Genomic DNA, 25340 nt, shown 5'->3' on the forward strand with positions numbered 1-25340 from the left:
CACAAAGATTAAGTATGACTTAGAAGAATCGCACTTAAACTTCAGTTGCATGCAATATACAACGAATCACTCCATTGGTTAGATCATGCGCATGTGACGCACACTATAGCGTATCCATCAATCAAACGTGCGTGTTGGCGTTTAATTAAGCACTACTCTAAGTCACTTTACTCTATGTGAAACACCAACCAGGTTAAAGGGATGGTCCGGGCTGAAAATATTTATATCTTAAAAAAAAGAGTAGAATTCACTGAGCAAAATGCCGAAAAATTTCATCAAAATCAGATAACAAATAACATAGTTATTGAAGTTTAAAGTTAAGCAATATTTTGTGACAACAGTCGTCATGAATATTCATTAGGTGGGCGGATGATGTCAAATCTCCACTTTCCGTTTTCTTATTACATGAAATTATATTTTTTTCATTATATCATATTTCTGAGAATAATATGTCTCCCTTATAATGAAATAAGTTGCAGCAATAAATATCTAATGCACTAAATCAGTTGTCAATCCAATTTTTCTGGTTCTTGGAGGAAAAAATTTGAATAAACCTAATTTTATATAATAAAATACAAAAGAACAAGTGGAGATGTGACATCATCAGTCCACCTGATGAATATTCATGATGATTGTTTTCACAAAATATTGCTAAACTTTAAAATTCAATAACGTTGTTATTTGTTATCCGATTCTGATGAAATTTTTGGCATTTGGCTCAGTGAATTCTACTCTATATATTAGGCTTAACATACTTTCAGCCTGGATCATCCCTTTAAATTTATTTAAGAAAGCTCACCAGTTGTGAAGCAAGGAAGTCAAAGACTATGTATCCGTATTGGTCCACGTAACTCTTACACTGATCAGAAAAGTCTCCCAACATCGCACAGATCTCATCAACACCAGCAATGATGATGTTCTGAAAAAGGCAATATAAACACAAATTAACAGATCATAATTAGACAAATTATACATCTGAACATATATATGCTTGTTCATACCAATTCATTGCAAACTGCCAATTATAGTCTTCTTCTTATTACAGAACATATTTATTGACTTGCTATAATGTTATTTCACAATGTATGTACACCCCCCATCTGTAGGAATTCCGTAAATTGTTATATGAAGGTTGTAAGGCTATCAAATGATTACAGTTTGAGCAGTTCATGAAGTGAATCAACAATGGAGAAAAAAAATCTGATTTATTCTATGAACTTGCCCTATACATAAAAATATTAAATGCAAATTTTGCAATTGATTTTTGCAATCGATTGCAAATTTTTCCTACAACACCTTCAGTCTAAGATCTAATGCCCGTATTCTGAAGTCCGGTGTACATTAGACCATGATCTAACTCTGCTAAAATTATGGGAAGCCAAAAATGTCCAAATATTTGTTTAAAGGTCAAGTCCACCCCAGAAAATTTTTGATTTGAATAAACAGAGTAAACTCAAACTAGCATAACGCTGAACAGTATCAAAATCGCATGTAATATAAGAAAGTTATGACATCTTAAACATTTGCTTATTTTTCTATAAAAAATTACATGTACAACTCAGTGGCATGCAAATGAGGCAATCAATGATGTCCCTCACTCACTATTATTTTTTATAGTTTGAATTAATTAATATTTATTTTTTTACAGATTTGACAATAGGGATCAACCTGACTGAACCTTATAGTATTAAACAAGGCTAATTAGTCTTTGTTTCACTTGACAATGAGAAAAGTAGAAATAGTGAGCGGATGACATCATCAGTCTCCTCATTTGCATACCAACCAGGATGAGCATACATGTGTAACTGTTATGTGAAATTAAGTGAAACTTTAAAATGTCATAACTTTCCTATTTTACAACTGATTTTGATGAAATTTTCAGTTTTATGCTTGTTGGAGTTTTCTCTTTTTATTCAAATCAACTTTTTGTTGGGGTGGACTTTTCCTTTAAATTGTATATTTCTAATGTTTACTGTCATGGTGCCCTTTCTACTCCTATAATTGTAAAGACAACTGACTTTTCCAGAGAGTTAAGAATGATTTGAGAGACAAATATGCTTTGAGAGTCAAATTGAGCCTCTACTGATTTATGATTTATGTCACAGTCGACTTTCCATAGTTAAACCTCAACTTGAGACCTGATTTTAAATAAAACCTGACTTCAGAATACGGGTCTAAATCATTGCTATACACTAGATTACAATGTGTACTTACCTGGACTGTCTGGTTGGTAAGCATGCCATCGATATCTCCAATGAAAGTCTTACAATCAGCGCACGGGTCGTTGCCAAGGTAAACATTCTATAAGAAAGAAATATGAAGAGGGATTCTGGATTCAATAGAGGGATATTACAACTTTCACTTTAAGCATTATGGTGAGCACCATCAACCCAGCTAGCATATGAAATTTGTGAAATGTTTTTTATTGCCCAGGGCTCACTTGCAGGTATTAAGTTATGCTTACATTATCTTAAAGCCCTGGAAAGTTGTATTTTATGTTATGTCTTATTTATTTGTTATAAATTACTTATTATCACACCTTTATGTGGAGCGTTGTGGCCCAGTGGATTAGTCTTCGGACTTTGAAACAGAGGGTCGTGGGTTCGAATCCCAGCCATGGCGTAATTTCCTTCAGCAAGAAACTGATCCACAATGTGCTGCACTCAACCCAGGTGAGGTAAATGGGTACCGGTAGGAAGTAATTCCTTAAAAGGCTGTCTGCGCTATGAACGCCTAGCTTAGCCGGGTAATATAGGAGCGCCTTGAGCACCTAACAAGGTGGATATGTGCGCAATATAAATACCCTATTTTATTATTTATTTCCTTCCAATTAGTTGAAGTGTCTTTATTTAATTACTTTAATTTCTGATCATTTTCCTTTTGCAAACTGATACTAGAAATGAACTTCAAGAAGATTTTTTTTTTAATATAAAAGGTTAGATGAGTCTTGAAACTTCCTTACATAGCTCATAATTACAATGCTTATCTAAATGTATGGGCAAACAAATTTTATTTTCATACCTCATCCGATGAGCAGAATCTAAACTCGTGGCAGAAGGAATCTGGGTTCTGAAATGGAACAAGTAGACAACAACAAGCTAGGCATGGGTCTTTACATTTATTTTGAAGAATGTCTTACTGTCTTGAATGGCCAATTATTGGGGGAGAGGGTAGGAGGAAAAACATTCCTAAAAATCTTATGAAATTTCTATCTTACATCCTTTATTATGAACTGACCATCTACTGTCCATAATCTCTTGAAAGTATTTGACATGGTTTGAAACTACAGTACCAAGAAAATGAGGAACATTCACTAAGTTTTGTGACTTTGAAATATCGACTTCTGGAAATGTCAGTTGATGTTAAACAACTAACATCAATGTGTATGTGTGGGACTTAAATGAGACAGGATGACATTGTGGTGAAACCAATCCCCCAAAAAATCATTCTTCTAGGCATAACAATTCATTTTATGACAATTATTAATAGAAAAAATATACTGATTTGCAAGTTATTTATGCTTTGGGGCTACTGTCGTTGACATGAAAATAAAACTGTATCAACTCAGAGATTTGAGTTGTAGGGTATTATGGGTAAAATAATAGTTCATTGACTCCGTCTGACAGCTGATCCCTATTGTTATCATCACTATCATTATCAACAGGTCGTATGGTCCAGTGGTTAAGAGCATTGTACTCATAATCTCAAGGTTGTGACTTCAAATCCCCACTCTGCCATTGTCTCCACTTTGTTAAATAGGCCAAAGAGTAATATCTGTTGTCCATAAGGTCAGCCACTATGAGTGATTAAGCTAAAATGTTTCCTAGGTAATTGGTTATAAACCAGCTTGGCGTTTACCAGCAAAATGCTGTCCTGCCGAGTTCCTACAGGAGTTTCCATAAACATCCACAACAAAAAAATCATCCTTGTGAGCATGCATCATTAGACTACATGATATAAAGTGTTGCATTATGGGAAGAGTCTGGCTTTTTTTGAAAAAATACAGTATTGGATCTGAATCTCTTCAAGATAGCTGAGAAATGCCACCTTTAAACTGCTGTTAAAAATAATCTGGTGGTTCGTGAACCAGGAGTCTTACCTGATCAATAAAACATGCAATACAATATTTTACCCCTAGGTGACCTTTGACCCCATTCTCCTCATGAACACACATATGGTATTACCTAATGATCATTTACCAAGAGTGATCACGAATGATTCAGAATTTTTTCGTTTTTTTTTAATGAGAGCAAGATTAACAAAAACTTGAACAATCTTGTAACAGACCAACAGAAAAGGTGATTACTAGGTCTCCGCAGAACTTTGTTCAGACAAGACAAAAACCTACCAAGTATGAGATGACAGCAGTGATGATCTCCTTGGTGTAAGTCTTGACGGCATAGATGCAGACAGGGGTCAAGGGACCAAACTGGTAGCACAGTTGGTCCAACTCAAGAATAATGGCACTCTAGAAGAAAAGAAAGAATACAGACGGCTATGATAAAATAACATGAAAAAAATGATGGCAACGGTGACATAACTGCTATTACGAATCACTTTCTTCCCCTCTACTCCTCCACCATTATTATTGCTGCTGCTGATGCTGTTGCCACTACTACAACTACTACTATTTTTCTATGAATACTAGGGCCTGTATTCAGAACTCGGTTTAATTAAAAATCCTGTCTTAAAATGATGATCCACAGCATTAATACTGTGCCATATTTCTGTTGAAAACATTCATAAAGTTGTGGTTTAAAAAAGGAAAACACAGATTTTCTTAACATTGCAGGATGAATTCATCAGCTTATTTTACACTTTAATCATTCATATCTGTATGGGAATGATATCCAAAATAGTTTTCTCCATCATTAAAGCATAAAAAAACACAGAAAACAATTTTTTTTTATTTTTCAGCTTCCCATACTTCCAGTAGAGTAAGACCATGGTCTCAGTTAAAATGGGTTTATTTTCAATCGGTCGAATGCCAATTCGTCCAATTACCAACCAGTCTACTATCATTTGGTTTACTACCATCAGTTTGTCCATTATCTACATGGTCTAATAACCAGTTGGTCCAAAAGTCATTTAGTCCATATTCCACTTGGTCTAATTGGACAAAGTGTTGATTAGGCGAAAAATTAATGAAAATAAAATGGATATTAGACCAACTGGTTACGAGATGAAATGGTTTTAGATGAACTGGTGTATTAATTAAAGGTGATGATTGGACCAAATGGTTGTTAGACGAAAGCTATGTGACAATTGGGCGAGTTGGCAATTCACCTAACAATGGCCTATGATTATGAACTAAAGAATATTGTATGAGTAAATTCAAACACACCTGTATTGCAGAATTGCTAAGCATGCTGTCAATGGTCCCAACTGTGGTTTTACACGTGGAGCAAAGGTCTGCACCCTCACGGTTTTTCTGCAAACAAAAATAATATTTTTCAAAGAAAATGTTATTCTGACTGTATTCATTGTTTAAAAAATGGGGCAAATCATCACAGAAAAAGAGGTATGTACAGTTGAGGCCAAAAGTTTCCATACCCCATGGAACTCAGTGAAATTTCTTTGGTTGCCAAACATCGTAAAATTTACTGTATCTTCAGAAATATAAATACTACCATGACAAATTTGATATCAAATGAAAGAGAGTATTAAGCTCTTTCACATGATTGGGATGCTGTTGGGATTAAAGTGTATTTCAGGTGGATTTTTCTTTGAAGAAAAAAAGTAATATTCGTGCCAAATGTATTCTATTGTTTGTTATCATATTTTCAAACATCGTTTCATAGAAATGTATGAATGTCAAATCTATGATTTATATTACATTTTTATCATGACATGTCACCACTGAACAAATAAGTGAAATCTGAAATGTTTGTGTTGAGAAGTAAATAGTACAAATATGAAATGTTTTTGTCACGTTATTATTTTTAATTTGTCTAAAATGTGAAGATTTTTGTAAGGAAAATGACACCTAAACATTTGTCAGCTCCTGATGACAAAGCAATGTGATGAAGGGGCATGACCGACTCATTTGTTTGATATCCAATTCATTATCATAGCACGGATATTTTATTAGATTAAGTAAATTTCATGATATTTGGCAAGTGGCAACTTTTCTTCAAACTTCCTGGGTGTATGTAAACTTCTGGCCTCAACTGTATGTAATCTACTTGTACTTGTATCTAGAATTTAAATCCTTTACAAAGACACAGTAATATTGAACATTGATTTTCATAGTGTGACTCACATTTCATTCACAGCTAATGGATTTCATAATCTACTCATCCCGATGGTACACTTCTGCATTAATTGAGAACTTGTGTTCAGTGGCGTACCTAGGATTTTCCAAAGGGGGGGGATTTGTCCGCCCAAAAATTTGACAGGCAAAAAAAAAGGTCTTCAAGTTCAAAGGAGGGGGCCGCTTGTGGCTCGTCGGGGATCAGTTGTGACTCGTCAGGGGGGGCAGGGATACATCCCTTAGATGAGTTGTGACTCGTCAGGGGGGGCAGTCTGCCCCCCCCCCCCTTAGGTACGCTAGTGCCTGTGTAACAACAGCATACAATGAAACTATAAAAAGCTAGCAATAGCTGCATGTATGAATTATGTTTGTCAAGTGTCTTGAAACAGAAAGCAAAGGTTGCATTTCATTGTTTACAGAAGACCAACGTGACAGATTGGCATAATCATGGGATCGAAACATTGATATGGCACTAATTAGATAATTTATGTTACCTCATTTAAAAATAGGCATGATAAAATAAATAGCATCAATCTACAACCCACTTATAATCTGGTGATATCTTACGGTTGGGGTTTAGGGCTGGTATATCAAGTTCACTGAGTTCAACACTACCAATGACTAGTAATATGTAGTATGGAAAGCTAAAGGAGGACCAAAGACAGGTTATCGAAATACAACAGATCAGCCAAGTGTAATAAATTGGATAAGAAAGGGGAAATAATCAACATTGGTACAAGTAGATGCAATATTTTCCTTCTCCCTGACATATTTTTTTTCTGCAAGTAGAGAATATACCTACCAGCTTCTTAAGTTGAACAAAAAAAAATCTTGCTTTTTCTTCTTCATTTTTTATCATTTTGATGTTGAAATACAACAGATCAGCCAAGTGTAAGAAATTGGATAAGAAAGGGACTATAATCAAAATTGGTACATGTAGCTGCAATATTTTCCTTCTCCCCAACATATTTTCTTTTCTGCAAGTAGAGAATATACCTACCAGCTTCTTGAGTTGAACAAGAAGGTTTCGGAGTTCCTCGGTTCCAGGACAGAGTCCTATTTCACTGCAGGTGTCTGGGTTCTGGTTAAGAGCAAACAAAAATTTATTTAGTTACAGTTCATGTTATTCATGTATTCTTTCATTTAAGGTTCAATTATTTCATTTATCAATGCTTAATGTATTCACTCACTCTATTACTCATCCATTCATTCATGCTTGATATATTAATTTTCATACATATGTTCAGTTATGTTCATTAAAGGTAAAAGACATTACATGTAGTTGCAGCAAACAATTATTTCATGAAAGTCTTTTAAATCAAGGTTAATTGTCAAGATATTATCATACATCTAGATCTGGTATGTTAATGTAAACTTATCTTATCTTTTTAAAATCATGAAATTTTAGCTCAAAAAAAATAATTCTTATGATCACTAACACAGAAAAGCATATATGGGACAGTGTATTTATATTGCGTCGAAAGATACCTGACGTTTCATGGAATTCCGTGCTTATTTTGCTAATTTCTCAGCAATTACGTATTTTTTCTTCCAGAGTTATTTGGCACATACTTTTTATTCATACATACAAACACTTTGGAGGTATTTCATTGGATTCTGTTCGAACTCATTTTGAGATCGTTACCACAATTGGTATTTATCTTTAAGTCATTCATCACAGTTCATTTGTGATTCATTTATTCATTCATGCTCCATTTATTCAATTATTCACTTGTTCACTCATTTCTGCCTGATTTATTCATTTACTCATTTACATTCATGCTTCATTTATATTCATTTGAATATATTCACTCATTCATTCATGGTTCACTTAAAAAAATATCTAAAATGCATGAGTGGCAGTCATGTGCTAAACTGTAAAGTGATTACAATGATATAGATACAATCACATGAAAGAAGAAACATTCACTCAATTCTCAATTTATACACCCATTTAAACTACTCTTACTCATTTTCTCCATTTCACCAGAATGCCATATATTACTCCTTAATAGAAGATGTGTGAAATGCTTGAAATTAAATAACAAATGAACAATTGTTAAAGAATAGGTTTGGTGACAATTATGTTGTCATTCTAATATCACTGCGCCTTTGTATCAATTTTTATCCTTTAATGGCCATACTAATTGACACATGTATGAATATTTTCATTTCATTTCATTTTATTTTCCACAAATCAATCAAAATACAAAAAACATATAACTCCTTCCAAAATAGTATGCATAATTACAATATAAATGCAGATTCAAAGTGGATGGACATAATTAAAGTAAAGCAAAAGTTTGTTGTGGATAGGCCCTTTAATGTGTCATCATTGACAGCTAAAATAGTTACAGAAAAAAAAAATAGAGCTGAGCTCGGAGAAAGTTACAGAACTGGACAAGGACGAAAACAGAGAACGTTACAAAGAACAGGGACACACAGGTTACTAGAGAAGACAAAGCAAAACATAAAAGAAAGAAAAAAGTTTATGCAATTTCAGATCAATCATAAACACAGGTGCACACATAGGGATTCATATACATGTAGTGATAGCAGCAAGTGGGAAGATGATGCACAAATTCGAGAATACCACCCACGAAGACCTCCACTTCATAAGATTTAAAATCAATTGTACAATTCATTGTAAATCTACATGTACTTCTATGATACAACCATGTACAAAATATTGATTTTATCCCTTTCTTTTCTTTTTACAAGGCCTTGATTTGCCACTATAGTTTGCAGACAATATAAATACACAGGGCTCTGAATAATGTATGTAGTTACTGGGCTGTTCAAACGTTAAGATTTAAATAATTGGAAGACAGCTCAGGTAAAGGTCAGTTTTTAGTTATGAAACATGTAGTAACCTCCTTTTGTCTACAACGAATGAGTTCACTTCAGAAAATGGTTGAATGTTATCAGACAATATGAGGTTGCCACCATTGCAATACATTTCTTAAACAATACTTTTTTTCTTGCCCTCAAAAAGTTTTAAATTATAAGAAATGAGGTTTGAATAGGCAAGCAAAGATGTGGTACGACAAATATATTATATTCACACTCGCAATGATTACAAACAAGAAAATGAATACGGTATGATAAACCTTTTATAGGCCATGTTTATGCTTCCACTTTTCAGGCCAGAATCAGCATTTCCATGCGTGATTAGTCCAAAACACGGTTACGTCCATGCTTACTTTCACTACAATGAAGTTTCAAAACGCCGATCGTAAACTCACAAAAAGGTGCGTTTGTAAACGTTTGACCAGAATCAGGCTTTCTGGGGAAGTACATGTATAAACAGAACCACCATCGTAAACATTTAGTACATGCTTCCGGAATGTCCAGTGAGATGAAAATCCGCGGGCAAATACAGTCACATTACCTCCACGTAATAACACTCGGGGAAAAAAAAACTTTCGAAAAAAGGCGCGCCCAATTTGACCTCGCTTTCCTGCTCAACAAAAATTACAATGCGAAGCCAGCTGGAGATCGTGATTTCGCCTCTGAAAAGTTAAGCATAAACAGCACTCCCAGAATAACGTTTACGATCGGCGTTTTGAATCGACGTTTGAAAGCGCTGATTCTGTCCTCGCAGTGGAAGCATAAACACACTCATAGACATATGAGGCAGTATTTCAAGCAGAATATGACTGATGGTATGGGACAGGTGGTTTAGCTATTAGCAACCAATTCCACCACTTACAACATAAGTCAGCAAAAATTCTACCACAGTTGGGAAGTTGTCCTCTACAACTTCAGGACAATTGGGTATAAAGAGATCCAGGAACGGACATAGGAACAAGATGGCGTTCTCCACTTCTTGCTGTAAAGAGAGACGTGATACAAAGTCGGTAGGTTGGTGTGAGTTTTACTTACTAGGAAAGCAGCCAGAGTCTGAAAGACAATGGGGATGTCATCTTGGACGACCTGGAAGCAGTTCGGGAAGATCCCGGACAGGAGCGGGCAGAACTGGAGGAGAATGTTCTCAACATCTTGCTGTTAAGAGACAGAGAGGGTGGGCTCTTGGATAATGAACATGAACGATATAAAACCAAAGTGAGGAGGAAAAGGGGGATAATAAATTTGATGATGATGACGATGATGATGGGGACAATGATGATGATGGTGACGATGATGACAATAGGGATGGTGATGATGGTGATGATGATGATAATGATGATGATGGTTACGATGATGGAGATGGTGATGATGATGATGATAATGATGAAGGTGATGATGATGGTGATGACTATTGAGATGATGATGGTGGTGATGATGATGATGATGAAAATGACGTTTATGATGATGATGAGAAAGACAATGATGCAATGGTGACAAAATGCCAAATCACGATGATAATGATCAGGATGATGATGGAGATAAAGTTGATATTCTGACAATAATGATGATGGCGACAATAAAAATGGTGACAATAATGACATAATAGTAAAAAAGACCCAAAAGGCCTAGTTACCTACATATAGTTACCAATTATGTAATAGGCATGTGTTCATCATACATATATAATGAAATAAAAAATAAATATATAGTTATTTCATGACCCCCGTACATGTTTCTTCAGGCAAATATTTAGGTGTAACAAACTTCTTACTTAATATACAACATGTGAGACTTGAAAATGAATATAAACCAACATTTTTACCTGGATTGTAACATTTGAGAGGAATGAATTCGCTTCAGTCATGGCTTCTTTACACAGTGTACATAGCTCATCATCGTTCTGTAGAGAAAGAACAGAGTTTTCTGAAAATAAATCCTTGAATGGCACACTATGATTTGATAATATACATGTACATGAATGTTCATTAAATAATAAAAACAAAAGAGCTCTATATATCATACATGTACATTGAATTTATAAGTTCTTAAAGGACAAGTCCACCCCAACAAAAACTTGATTTGAATAAAAAGAGAAAAATTCAACAAGCATAACACTGAAAATTTCATCAAAATCGGATGTAAAATAAGAAAGTTATGGTATTTTAAAGTTTCGCTTATTTTCAACAAAATAGTTATATGAACAAGCCAGTTACATCCAAATGAGAGAGTTGATGACATCACTCACTCACTATTTCTTTTGTATTTTATTATATGAAATATTTTGATTTTCTCGTCATAGTCATGTAAAATGAAGTTTCATTCCTCCCTAAACACGTGGAATTCCATTATTTTAACATTTTGTGCTTCAGTCAAGGAGGTCCTAATCGTCAAATTCGTAAAAATTGAAATATTGTATAATTCAAACAATAAAAAACAAAAGAAATAGTGAGTGAGTGACATCATCGACTCTCTCATTTGGATGTAACTGGCTCGTTCATATTACTATTTTGTTGAAAATAAGTGAAACTTTGAAATGTCATAACTTTCTTATTTTACATCCGATTTTGATGGAATTTTCAGCATTGTGCTTGTCTGATTTTTCTCTATTGATTCAAATCAACATTTTTCTGAGGTGGACTTGACCTTTAAATAATAAAAACAAAACAGCTCTTTATATCATACAGTACATTGCATAAATGGCATCAGCATGAATTTATAAGTTCTGAAAGATAAACAACAGTTGCGGTAACAATCTCAAATGAGTTCGTGTTTGTACAGAATCCAATGAAACACAGGTGTTTGTATGTACATGTATAAAGAAAAAATATGTGCTACGTGTAGATGGCTCTCGAAGAAAATGTGTAATTGCTGAGAAATAAGCCAAATAAGCAAGGAATTTCATCAAATGTTGGGTATTTTTCCAAGCTATATTAATACACTTGTCCCGCATATCCTTTTCTGTGTTAGTGATCATAAGAATTATTGGTTTTGAGCTCAGATTTCATGATTTCACAAAGATATTTTTACATTAATGTACCAGATCTAGATATATATGTACATTATGAAAATGGTGACAATTACATGTAACCTTGATTTAAGATACTTTTTCAGGAACTATTTTATTTTTGCTGCCACTACCTTTTTTTACCTTTAAATTCAAGCAGCAAGAGAGAGGCAGAGTGGGAGAGGTGGGGGAAGTGTACATTGTGTATCATCAGTAAGGAAAAGACCTAGTGTGAATGAGTGTTGGAGAAGAGAAGAGAGAAGGCAAATATCGTGTCCAATAACAATAGACTGAACTATTTCCAATGCATATGTACATAGCAATGCTGTGCCAGTCACAACCAAGTAGTTCTCTCTCCCTCTCCCTCTTTCAAAATAATATTGATGAAGAATGAAAGCAAATACAAATTCTAACAGTTCACTTTGTAATTCTTCATTTCTGCTTATAACTAACCCATTCTACATGTTTACATTCTGCGGAATAATAGAAAACAAAATCTGAGACAAATAATACAACACCCACACCCTTGACCAGGAAAGGATATGGAAGTCATATGACTATGATTGTAAAAGGAAAAATGGAAAACAATTTGAGAACAACTTCCCACATCTACCAAATAATCACCTTTTTTTATATAAAGCTTCCACCATTGTCTTTGTATCACATGATTAAATGAAAATCAAACAATCATCCAATGCAAATGACATGTGTCACTCTGAACACAATATACAGTACATACATGTATACCAGTGAAATCAGAAATGGAACTGAATTCTACTTACAAAATTCAAGATTATAAATTATTTGTAGCTTTAATTGATCATCATGTGCTTTTATCTGTTTTTTTTAATTAATAAACAAACTGAAAATGCATAAATTTTGGAGTTTGGTTGAAAATTTTATCTTTATTTAAAAAACAAAAAAGTGATTTATATGTGTATTGTTCTTTGGCAAACTATTTTGTTACCGTTACTTTATATTATGGTGAATGTTTAAGGGCAAAGCATACAGTGTATGAATTCAAAAGTTGTTCTATCTGGTTTGCATTTTACTAATACTATGCAACATATTGACTAGATCCATTAAAAAGTGATTTCTGGGTAAAGAATTTGGGCTGTTTCAATAGTACAGATTATACAACTCCTAAGAATGTTCTGTAATCTGATTGGTCCAAATTGGATCACATGATATTCGGCGAATTGCACTATTGCATAAAAAACGCACTATCCTGCACTCTGACGTCGTACCAAAAGTACTATCCTGCACTCTGACGTCAGAGTGCTGGATAGTACGAGGTCTGGAATTATCTAGAATTTAGATCAAATATAGCATTCGGGGCAACTCAGTAACATGGGGGAGGAGAGAGGTTGTATAAAACAAACAATGCACACATTCTTGTGCATAGAGGACCTAAATAATGAACTCTGTGCTCAACTCGCCAAATGGATATACCGCACACGGTCCTGCGGACCTCGGTGCGGGATATCCATTGGCTCTTCTCGCACATCGTTCATTATTTGGCTCTGCATGCGTGCGCTTACGTGCATTATTTGTATACTATTATGCTAAATCTGTATCCAGAGATTAATGATGAAGGGATGAAACAATAAACAAACCTCTCACCAATTTTTACAAGCACTGAAAGTAGCTCAATTTCTTTCTTTATCCGTTAATTAGAATAGAATATCAATTTTGAGTATCCATCGAAACTGGAATTCAAAATGGCACTATAAATTTTAAAGGTTCATAAACAGAAATTCAAAAGAAAATGAATTGTAAGTAAACAATCAAGAGATGTTGACAACTGACTAATGTAGTTCTCATATGTTTGTCACGGGAACATCGTCTTCAGAACTCTGTGGGTTAAGTACAGTTACATGTACTTGGTTGAATTACATATCAAAACAGAAAGAAGATAGTGAAGGCCAATAAAATTACAACACAACAAAATTAACAATGGATCCATAAAAATAAACTTGACGATCTGTTGATGTGCATATTGCAATTCATCATTTAAAACCTTTTTTTTTCTATTTCTAACATGCATACTGTAATATACATGTACGAACAGATTCATTACATTACTCTAATAAAATACAAGAGGAATATAAACTTATTTCTTTCTCTATGATTATAGCTGAATGCCTTTAATAACACAAGGTGATGAAGGTACACTTTAATAGAACAACCTTACTGCCCTGAAGTTTTGTTTTGTTTTTTAAATTGCCCTGCCCTCTTGAGCGCTTCCTGTGAGGGCTAAAATTCAAAGCAGGGATTCATGTTAACTTAAAGATAACTTCCAGTTCTGGTAACAATCTCAAAATGACTTTTTACAGAATCTCATATAATGACCACCCAAGTGCCTATATGTATGAATAAAAATATTTGCCAAAGGATTCTGGAAGAAATTGTGTTATTGCTGAGAAATAAGCAAAAATAAGTGCGGATTCGGTCACTTCCATCGGGTCTTTATTCCAGCAATAATAATACACTGTACACTGTCCCACATGTGCCTATCTGTGTTTTTGATCTTCAGTGTGAACATTTTTCAGCATAGATTTCACAAAGTTCAGTTTATGTAACTGTACCAGAACTAGATCCTCAATGATATTCTGACAATTAAGCCTGGTTTTACAGACTTTCTCATTAAATCAGAGTTTACTGCAACTACTGGCATTTCTCTTTAATACTAATTTCTTAATTGCATGCAAAGCTGGTCTTTTTAGGGTACAAAAAAGGTCAACAGTTTTTTCAAAGATTACAAAAAATTGATAAAGATGTATCACACCATAGGAGAATCAACTAGGAGCCTACAGTAAGTGACAGATAATGGTTTATAATCCAGGGTGATACTACAACCTTTGATCATATAGTCTGACACACATTTTTTTTGCAAGGACGAAGTGTGTTTACATGTACATGTATACCCAATTTTGTGGGCAAGATCGGTTGAGAAACAAGTTTAATGGCTCAAAACATAGCATGGTGTACCCTTTCTCACTTTTCTACAGGTACATGTAATCAATGCCACATTAAAACATGTACAGAATGATGATAATAAACTTATATAACAGGTGGTTTTGAAATTGACATTCCTCTGTAATGTGCAATTTGTTGGGAAGCAATTCGCTGCATTTTCAATCTCTATATGTATGCATTTCAAAACATTTATGCTGTCTTCAGAAATTAGGTACACGTATCAACACATTCTGATATCTAAAACAAGCTAGAGTTTGATCAAGGAGCAAACTTTACGAGATCAAGGTGTCCCAGTCACGAAGGGGGGGGGGAATAATTAAAGAAGATAAAAGCCCTCTTACAAACTTCATCCACGCCCCTTTGTGGCACGAAAAGACACACCATTGAGGAAAAAAATACTTAAAGGACAAGTCCACCCCAGAAAAATGTTGATTTGAATAAAAAGAAAAAAATCATAGAAGTATAATACGAAAATTTGATCAAAATCGGATGTAAAATAGGAAAGTTATGACATTTACAAATTTTTGTTATTTTCACAAAACAATTACTTATATGCACAACTGAGTGGCATACAAATGAGGGAGTTGATGATGTCCATCACTTACTATTGTTGCTTTTTATTGTTGAATTATACAATATTTTAATTTTTACCATTTTGACATCACGGACCAACTTCGCTAAACCATAAAATGCTATGTAACAATGGTAATGTCACATGTTAAGGGAGGAATAAAACTTTGTTTCACAGGACAATGAGGAGAAATTTTGAATATTTCCTATTTCATATAACAAAATACAAAAGAAACAGTGAGTGAGTGATGTCATCAGTCCCCTATTTGCATACCGACCAGGATGTGCATAACTGTTTTGTGAAATTAAGCAAAACTTTAAAATGTCATAACTTTTTCTCATTTTACATCCAATTTTGATGAAATTTCAGTGTTATGCTTGTTGGATTTTTCTCTTTTTATTCAAATCAACTTAATATTGGGGTGGATTTGTCCTTTTAATAGCGACTAATTTTCAAGTTTACCTTGATTAAATCTTCATTCTGAAAAATATGGGAAAAAAAGAACAAAATATTGGTAAAGGTTTGAGGAAAATCAATTATTTTACTTTAACAAACAGTGGCGGATCCAGTGGGGGGCACATCCAGCCCATGCCTCCCCCCTTTGAGAGCCATAATCAAAATTTGTAACGTAAATATGTTGATGGATACACAAGTGTGCCCCCCCCCCCCCCCGAAAGTCACAGCATGTAGATTTTTAATGGGAATATGCCTTTCATATACAAGTGAGGACTTTTTTGGGCTTATCAATTTGTTAAAATGACCACAATTTTTAATAAAAACCTTTTTTTTGCCTGTCAAATTTTCCACAGGGAAGATGAATCCCCCTTTGGGAAAATCATGGATCCACCCCTGTTAACATCAATTTTTTTATTTGGTTAAGTGCGTTAAATTCTAATTATTTTAAATGGTTTATGACAAATAAACATTTGGTTCTTTCTGCAGCAGTGTGAAATACTATTGTCTATTGCTATACTGAATGCAAAATTAAAACGATTTTCAATATTTTGAAAAAATTACATTTCATCAATAATTTTTACTACATGATAGTATGGGGAAGCTGTTCACATATATGTATGATGTCAGAATTAACAAAAAATTCTAATAACTTTTTAAATCTTTGATGGATTTTCTTCAAACCTTCAAAATATCTTAGATTATTCTCCTATTTTTGTAACAAACTTTTCATCAGGGTGAACTTCGCCTTCAAACTGAACGTCTTTAAAAACCATGATTCAAGGTTGATTAAAAGGTCACTTTAACAAATCAATTCATATTGGTGGTGTACCCTGCCTAATTCAACAATAAAAAAAATTGGGAGACCTCTAGGTTTAGGTTAGTCCTTTTAGCTTTACTGAACAATAGTAGATTATTCCTGGCAGCACAAAAAGCATGAAATCCTCACTGCTTAAATTAGATAATCTACTTTTATCTGAGACAAGATATATTTTTTATGGCAATTACGAGGTCTCACATGTATCAAGATCTTAAAAACCTCCATGAATAGTGGGACAGAATTCTGCTTTTATGTGGCTCTTTAAATCAGTACATGTTCCTCACTATCCACATAATCCTGACCTACATGTTACACATTGGATTGGAATAGATATGCAACTGATGTTTGATCACAAGTGGGAACAATCATGTTATTCTAGAAGACCAATTATGGTGTTGCTTGTTTTCATAGGATGGAGATTAATCATTACCGTGTTTACACAGTGACACGGCTCGGGGGTTCGACACGCAAGCCGTGCTCAACAAGGCAATTTTATGCTGTGTAAACGCGATTAGTGTGATCCGCGAGCCGTGTCAAACATGGCTTTTTTGATCCGCCAAAATCGTAGGTTTCAACCCGCGAGCCGAGTCAGACTCGGCAATTTTTTCGTGTGTAAACAGAAAGCCGTGTCGAACTCTCTTGACCAGGTCACTGCGCGCGCTTTCACTTTTGGCATTGTTGTATTGTTCGCACGGACAAGATTCGATTCCGGCGGTGAATTTCCCGCGTTTAATTTGCGACGTCATAATTCTTCTTCCGTTCGAGATCCGCGAGCCGTGTTGAACTCGCCTTTTTATATGTACGTATAAACGCGATCTCTGATCCCTTCTTCGCAGTGTTCAACCCGCCTTGCGGATTCAACATCCGAGCCGAGTCAATGTGTAAACACGGTATTGGTTTGATGACACTCATTACCCAAATAAGCACTGGTTCAGTAATACTTCTAATAAAACAGTGTAATATATAGGCCTTCCAATGAATGGTGAATTACATGTACATGTACCGCTACATGTGTATCTACAGTGATTACATATAGTTTCAATTTAAAGAAATCAACTCAGAAAAAAAAATAAACCTCAATTACACTCAGAACCTGGACAATTAAAAGGTTATTTTTGTACCTAATACTTTATTTCAAAGAAATCGAAATATAATCCACACTAAACACTATATTTCCTCTGAAGAAAAGGTTTTCTTGGCAATGCTACATTAGTTACTTGTACTATACAATTTGACTAGTATAAGCCAGTTCATAGTTCCTTTCTGCGCATGATCAAAATATTCTGCGCATGATCACAGGAAGGTCATTTGTACTAAAGTGACATAGTTGTTCAAAATGTAATTGAGATAAGTACCACCTTTGATGTCTTGCTTATTCATATATTCTTTTGAATTGTGGTTTTCATTTACATCCACAAAAAACAACAATGCGTCCATGAACGACTGGTATTCCACAGTTTGTCAAGTACATTGTACAACATGCTATATGCATTCAAAGTAGGAATGCAACAAATACCGTAAGTAACGGTGTATTAACCGCACCTTTTTCTCGGCGGGATAGAAGCAAAAGTCGGGGGTGCGGTTTATACACGGTGACGGGTCTGAGCCGGCCCGCCGTAACCCTTCCCGTACATGTACGATGTCTGCCAGTTCACAACACATCGAGTGGCCGGGCGTAGCCGCCCAGGCAATGTCGTTTAGAGGGGTATGAGCCGCGGGTAATGGGAAGCGATTATTACGATCTTAATTAAATGTTGTCCATAACAAACGCACCCACCTTCATGACACTAATTTTGACTTTATTCTCGATTCAAAGTAGTGAAGTTCCCTGGCTAATTTAAAAGAGACACCAAGCATACTCGGTAATATTTTGTCACCGATGAGCGAGAGTTGAGTGAGCTTAGAGATTGCGTTGTAATGTGGTTATAGTGCGACTTAAGCTGGCGCTATTCAAAGTCCCGTTTCGCGCCAGCTTTTTTTTTCCTTCCTGTTTGCTTTTCATAAGATACCATGTAAACCACGCACGAGGGAGACGGCATGAAGCCGTAAAAAACAACTGGAAAAAATGTCAATTTCTTTGTTTCTTGAACCTTCCTGTATTCCCATATCCAAAATTCATGCTAAGACATTAAATTTCTGAAAATGGTAGTGAGGTTGTGATGCAAGAAATGTGAATGTTTCTTCCTCCTACGCTGGGAAAGACACATCATAATTTGATGTACTGGCATGACTGGTACTGAATCGTAGATTGCAATGTAATAGCAGTGCTGTGTGTGTGCGTGACACTGTGACTGTGAGGTGAGTGAGTGTGTAAGTTGCCAATATTGTCGGGATTGTTCTTTCTTTCTAACATTTGTAGATGAATTGATAAAGAACAGCAGATTTCCACATACCGGTAATCTCTTTGGATACTTTGAAATCTTAAAATCTTAGATTTTGTTTCTTCGTACCTCAAATATGCATGTAAATGTAAGATTTTTTTTTTTTTTTTTTTTTTTTTTTTAGTCCAAAGTTGGGGGTGCGGTTAATACACCGTTACTTACGGTACCTTCATAAAGTGTTCATGGGTGTGCTATTCTAGTCACCTGGTCTATTCAATTTCTTCATCCTGCTATGTAAGGCAAGCTTACGTAATATCTTGCTTTGAAATCTGCCTATCATAATGAAAGAAATGAAAGGTCATTTGACCAAAATTGTCCATGAAGTAACTACGAACTGGTCTATTGTTTTGAAACTCTACTGGCCAATCATTGCTCATTAACTTTTCCCGACTATTTTTACTCCTTTTTGTTAAAATTCAAATGATTAATGCAAATAGTTTGAGTTTTTTGTTCCATTTCAGAAGAACTTACTATATTTTGTGGCTTGACTGAATAACTTTGAGGGAGAGACCCCAAAAACATAGAGAACAGCATCATAAGATTTAAATAAATATATTTTTTTGCATCAATATCCCTCACTTGGTTAAAAAAATTAATTAAAATAATCCCTAAGATTTCTTAAATGGCAACATCTCTCTATATTAACATGTAAATTTGAAACCAGAAAAAACAAACTTTATTAATCCCTTCTTTTAATTAATAAAATATGTATGGAAAGGTGTACTGTAGCGATGAAAGGAAAAATGCTATGTTTTGTCAAGTTGCCAATTTGAAGAATAAAAAATGATCACCATTCCTCAAATAACTTAGTTATATCCTCAATGAGAAAAAATATATTAACTGATCTTACCACATTAGTTTGGAGTGAAGTCTTCTTCTCTTGGCAGAACTGAAGAACCTTACAGACCTCATCTGAATTCTGTGGGTGGGGAGAGTGAAGGGGTGGGATGTAGAGGGGATGGGACAGGGAGGGGAGGGGACACGACACGGTGTGGAGGTGAGGGGGAGTGAGGGGGAGGAAGGGGAGGGAAGGGAAGGAGGATAAGAAGGGAGGGAAAGGGAATAAAGCAAGATTATATTTAATCATGCTCATTGTTAATTTTAATTATAAGTCCTATTGGGAGACACAAATTTATTCGACTGCATCTCATAAAAATAAGTAAGTAGCAGGCGGGTGTTTCATAAAGCTGTTTGTAAGTTAATAGCGACTTTAAGAAGGACTGGTGAACCTCTCTTGAGGTAAATGATATTCACCATTAAATATTTGTGATTATTTAGCGCGTAAGTAAGGTTCACCAGTTGTTCTTAAAGTTGCTCTTAACTTACGGCAGCTTTATGATACAACCCCCCCCCCCTGGAGTTACATGTATAAGAGTGAGACGTACACAGAGTAAGAATCAGGGAGGCCGGTCATCAAAACAGATACTTCAAAAAGAAAGGGAAAACAATGTTCCTTGTGTTTTACTAAAAAATGGCTTTGAACATGAGTCACAGGACATTATAAACATTTAAGTAAACAAAACTTATTCACAAACTTAACCATTTTCATTATTTTTCAGTTTATTATCAAATTCTAACATAAGTTTTTAACCAGGAAGAGGAAACATGATCAAGAAACAAGAAAGATAAAGAAAATGCAACCAAAGCACATGTACCATTTCCTTTCTTGCAGAAAAAAATAGACCAAAATAACTGTCAGATACGAAACTAGAAGAGAAACCTGACAATTGCCCCACAAATTAAATGTTAAGATTAATGGTCATTAGCAAGTCACTGTGTTTAAAAAGACCGAGTAAACTTTAAAAGAATGATATCAAGATACAAAACCAGAGTTGTGGACTTGTGGTCACATGCTGATGATTCATATTATTTGTAGATGTATATGTTTAAAATATGACAATTAATACGTAAAATTTGGTCTTCATTTCAATAAACTTTGTTGGAGCTAAATGAATTACTTCGTCAAGATCTTTGTCTTCTTTATGATAAAACAAATTCAAAGGCGCAGACTTCTCAAACAAGTAATAGCAGTTGAATTTAGAAGATGAAACTATATAGAATTGTAAATCATTCAAGACTGATGACAAATGCCGCAACAGTGTGCAACACCAGGTAAAACAAGAATAGTGACCATGTTTAAAAGAAGATTTGTTTTTTAATCAGCTGAAATGTTAGGCAATCATTTTTTGTGTACATTAGTCCAATGAAAAAATTTCTGAGTGCAAAATAAATGTATCATGTGACTGTTTGTAAAATTGTCATTTTGGCGATTAAAAAATTTGACAGCATACACTGATACAGTTAACATTTTTGAGATAATAGAGGCATCTAAAACCATATTTCCCAATCACTTTCAGAGAGTTTTGTCACACGATTCAATCGTGTCCATAACTTTTGTATCTAATAAAAAGAAGTGAAACTTGATTCGACACTTCAAATGTACACATGTATGTACATGTACATGTATACAAGTAATTACTGGCAGATATGTTTTGGGTCAAATATCATTTTTAGTTCTCACACATCACACATTTTCAAACTCCATGCTCAAATTACTTTATAACTCAAGTGAGTTCCTCTTTCGACTGAGAAAAATATCAATACAAGAAAAATCCTTTAATAACCTTAAATAGGTTTAAAGGTTTAATACTACATGTAAGCAGTTTTCTTAGTTCAATCTTCATCCAAGCCTAAAAGATTACAGTAATCGTTTATTCCAGGATGAGTTGTCAATAGATGGTTTCAAACCGCCTCGATCGCAAGAATCCCTGTTAAATTACGAGAACTTTTTTAGGCTAAAAAATACCCATTAATTATTCCTGCATTCACACCGCCCCGAATCATACCCTTCGGGAAAAATTCCTGAAGTTAGGAGCATGCGCAGTATGGTCTGATAAGCAGGCAAGGCGCGAGATTCAAAACCACTAGCTCAGCAGCCAGCCACGGCGCCCGCGCCCAACTACACGCTGGGGTAAAAGTTCCCGTAAATTGCTTTCACATTGCCAAAATACCTGCGACCTTGGAAAAATACCTGCGAAAGTTCTTGTAATTTGCTTTCACATTGCCAATATTACCTGGTACTTTCTGATCGGGTAAATTTACCCGATCAGAAAATACCTGGAACTGACGAACTTTGAGGCGGTCTGAAACCACCTATTTTGACCTCTTTGTATGATCTGAGATACTGTGGTACATGTAAATATTCACGAACATTCTCAAACAATGCATGACATTGTAAGTACGTGTGAGATATATAATACTAGTAATCAATTTGATCGGATCAATTGCAGCTTTTTGTAAGACGGAGCCCTGGGGTCTGTCTTACAAAAAGTTGTGATTAATCCGATCAATCACAACTATGGACGGCCAGCAAGGTCAACATCTATTATGCATGTTTGTTTAAAATATTTTCTAGCTTTGATGTATATTCATGCATTCATTGTTTTCTTTAAGAATTCTCTGTGCTTCTCTTTGTTTAAAAAAGACATTGTGCAATTTTCTTGTGGAAAATTTTATGACACTGATGGATTTCCATAGAGTTATGATTAATTGGATCAATCGTAACTCTTTGTAAGATGGGCCCCAGGTGTGGTAAATTGGTACCCAGGAAGAAAGAATTCCTTGAATACTCAGGCACCTGGGGCCTGTTGCTGAAAGAGTTGCGTTTGAACGCAAGTCAAAAAATCAATCGCAAGTCAAAAAATCAATCGCAAGTCCCAAATGCGTGGTGTTGATTGGTTGAGAATCAAGTTGAGCATAATTTTTAGAGTTGCGATTGATTGTAACTCTTTCTGCAACGGGCCCCTGATCAGGGTAGACTTGCTAAAGCCAGGGATATAGTATGCAGCACTAAGAAAAATTGAATTAAGTTCTATATGTTGGATATTATGATTACTTCAAATTCATATACCTGTTCACTATGTAATTCAATTATTAACATTTTATTTGTTGAATGCATATATTTTGTATTGTTTTTTATCATGAGAAATAAAATCACTCAATCAATCAAACTTCCGCCTCAGGATAGTAAAATAAACAATGAGATTGTGTTCATGCCAAAAAGGAGAGGAAATCCTGGTACACGACAGGAAAAGCATTTCATAGCTGTGCTATGATTGACACATAATTCTCCTGAAGTCAAACAACACTGCAGCAGAAAAATCAAAATCAGACCAAACAGCATGATAAAGACCTCCTTCCAATCCCTTTCCTCTACCATGCCATCCTCCGTACTTGACCCCTCCCCTTCCCTATTTTTTACCCTCACATTCCGTACCCATCTCTACTTCTCTTCCTTTTCTCTCTTGGCGTGTAACGGCTGCTCCGAAACATTGTTAGCGCTAACAATACTTTAAAAGAAGCCTCTGTTACAACTGATCTTGATAATGTTGCAGCAATGTCCAATATCACAACATCTTTATTCGCATCTTGGATCAATGTTTGGCATCACAATCTGGAAGATGTTATAGTGCTCTGTTAGCCCCAAGAACGTTTCTCTGCGGCCGTTACTGAAGTACCCAACCCTTCCCCCTCTTACCAATTCAGTGACCAGTTTCTGCAGGACTTCAGCTCCAAGGTTTTCAACCATCGTCTGGCAGAGAGCCTCCAGACTTTCCATCACAACACATGCCTGTTTGGCGGCATCAATGATTTCCGTCTGATGGAAAGATAAAATATAAACCTTTAAAGTCTGGACACAAAGTCTTTAAGTTTAAGCAGTTCTCTATTATACATGTATATCGCTCTGTTTATTAGATATTCCATATTGAAATATAGTATTAAATAATTTCTTGAAGTTGTTATAAAACAGTTGACTTACACATAAATTAATATAATAATCAAATATCATACATCCTACAACAGCGGAAATATACCCTGGGGCTAAAAAAATCCTTTTTTTGCAGTAATTTTTTTAATGCCCCATTAGTTACAAATCAGGTCAAGGGAATTTCTTGCATAATATCTATGAGTATTAAATCAATGCAGATAGTGACTTGAAGTGAGCAGACATAAGGAAAAGCGTCCAATATAATCAGAAGCTTGCAATAGTATGACAAAATTGAAAAGAAAAAAACAGCATAACCAAGCATTTTCAATTAAAATAGCATACTGAACTTTTTATTCATCTGTTTTGTCTTCTTGATCTTCTTGATCTTTTTTTTTTTTTCAAACACTCCCCATAATGTCCCCGGTCCTACATGTAACATGTATGGCAACGAATCCCAAATGCATAGAGAAGACATAGTTATTGTAAAGATAACAACTTACCTGAACAGAAGTCTGTTCCAGTATGTTCTGGACTGCATTGATAAAAGCTTCACAGTCTGAGCATGAAGTTGATTCCTATGAAACAAGAAAAGAATTCGTGAGTGAAATGAATAATGAAATAATATTTATGAAATACCACATATGATAATTGATATCAGCCCAATTTTATTTACAGTAGAGCTCCAGTCAAACCTGTCTATTAAAGGCCATCCAAGGGAAAAGGTGACCACTTTAGACAGGTGACCTTTATAACCTGGGTCCCATTTCATAAAGACTTGTTACAGTCACAAGTGCAAAATTTCTATGACAAATTTTGAATCAACCAATCAAATTGCAGGATTTCAGTAGCTTTAAACTTATATTGCAATTTTGTTATTAAAAGTTTGTAACAAGCTTGATGAAACGGGAACCAGGTCCAATATAAACACACATTCCTTTCAAAGTGAGACAATTTTAGTGGGCACTAAAGACAGGTTTGACTGTAATTAAATTCTGATTTACATGTAAGTTAAGTCCTAAAAAAATTCAAAATATCAAAACAGTGTTGTGTTTGCTTCACATGGTTTTACATTTTTTAATGCTTAGTGACAAAAAATAGCTTTCACGAGTGGTCATGTGATTGTTTGAATAAAGCCCCATACTACCATAATGGCCACAAAAGACCACACTGCTATCTCCTTTAGTGTTAAAGGAAACCAAAACCCAAGACGAGAAGCAATCTTATTGGAAAGAGTAAAATGAGAGGAACAATTAAAAAAAAG

General features: G+C 34.9%; 1 protein-coding gene across 1 annotated transcript in view; it reads right to left on the bottom strand.

The window, feature by feature from the left end:
- Window positions 1-25340, bottom strand: part of LOC121431956 — an 81231-nt gene that overhangs the window by 48959 nt on the left and 6932 nt on the right. The window contains exons 3-14 of the mRNA XM_041629751.1: window positions 24580-24654; window positions 23849-23968; window positions 20162-20230; window positions 16120-16137; window positions 10926-11003; window positions 10139-10258; window positions 7254-7334; window positions 5345-5431; window positions 4349-4468; window positions 3022-3069; window positions 2215-2301; window positions 800-919 (exon numbers count right to left, since the gene is read on the bottom strand). Coding sequence (XP_041485685.1) covers window positions 800-919; window positions 2215-2301; window positions 3022-3069; window positions 4349-4468; window positions 5345-5431; window positions 7254-7334; window positions 10139-10258; window positions 10926-11003; window positions 16120-16137; window positions 20162-20230; window positions 23849-23968; window positions 24580-24654 — 1023 coding nt within the window. The remainder of the gene's footprint in view (window positions 1-799; window positions 920-2214; window positions 2302-3021; window positions 3070-4348; window positions 4469-5344; window positions 5432-7253; window positions 7335-10138; window positions 10259-10925; window positions 11004-16119; window positions 16138-20161; window positions 20231-23848; window positions 23969-24579; window positions 24655-25340) is intronic.

This window comes from Lytechinus variegatus, chromosome 18 (assembly GCF_018143015.1).
Source record: "Lytechinus variegatus isolate NC3 chromosome 18, Lvar_3.0, whole genome shotgun sequence".
Taxonomy (NCBI): domain Eukaryota; kingdom Metazoa; phylum Echinodermata; class Echinoidea; order Temnopleuroida; family Toxopneustidae; genus Lytechinus; species Lytechinus variegatus.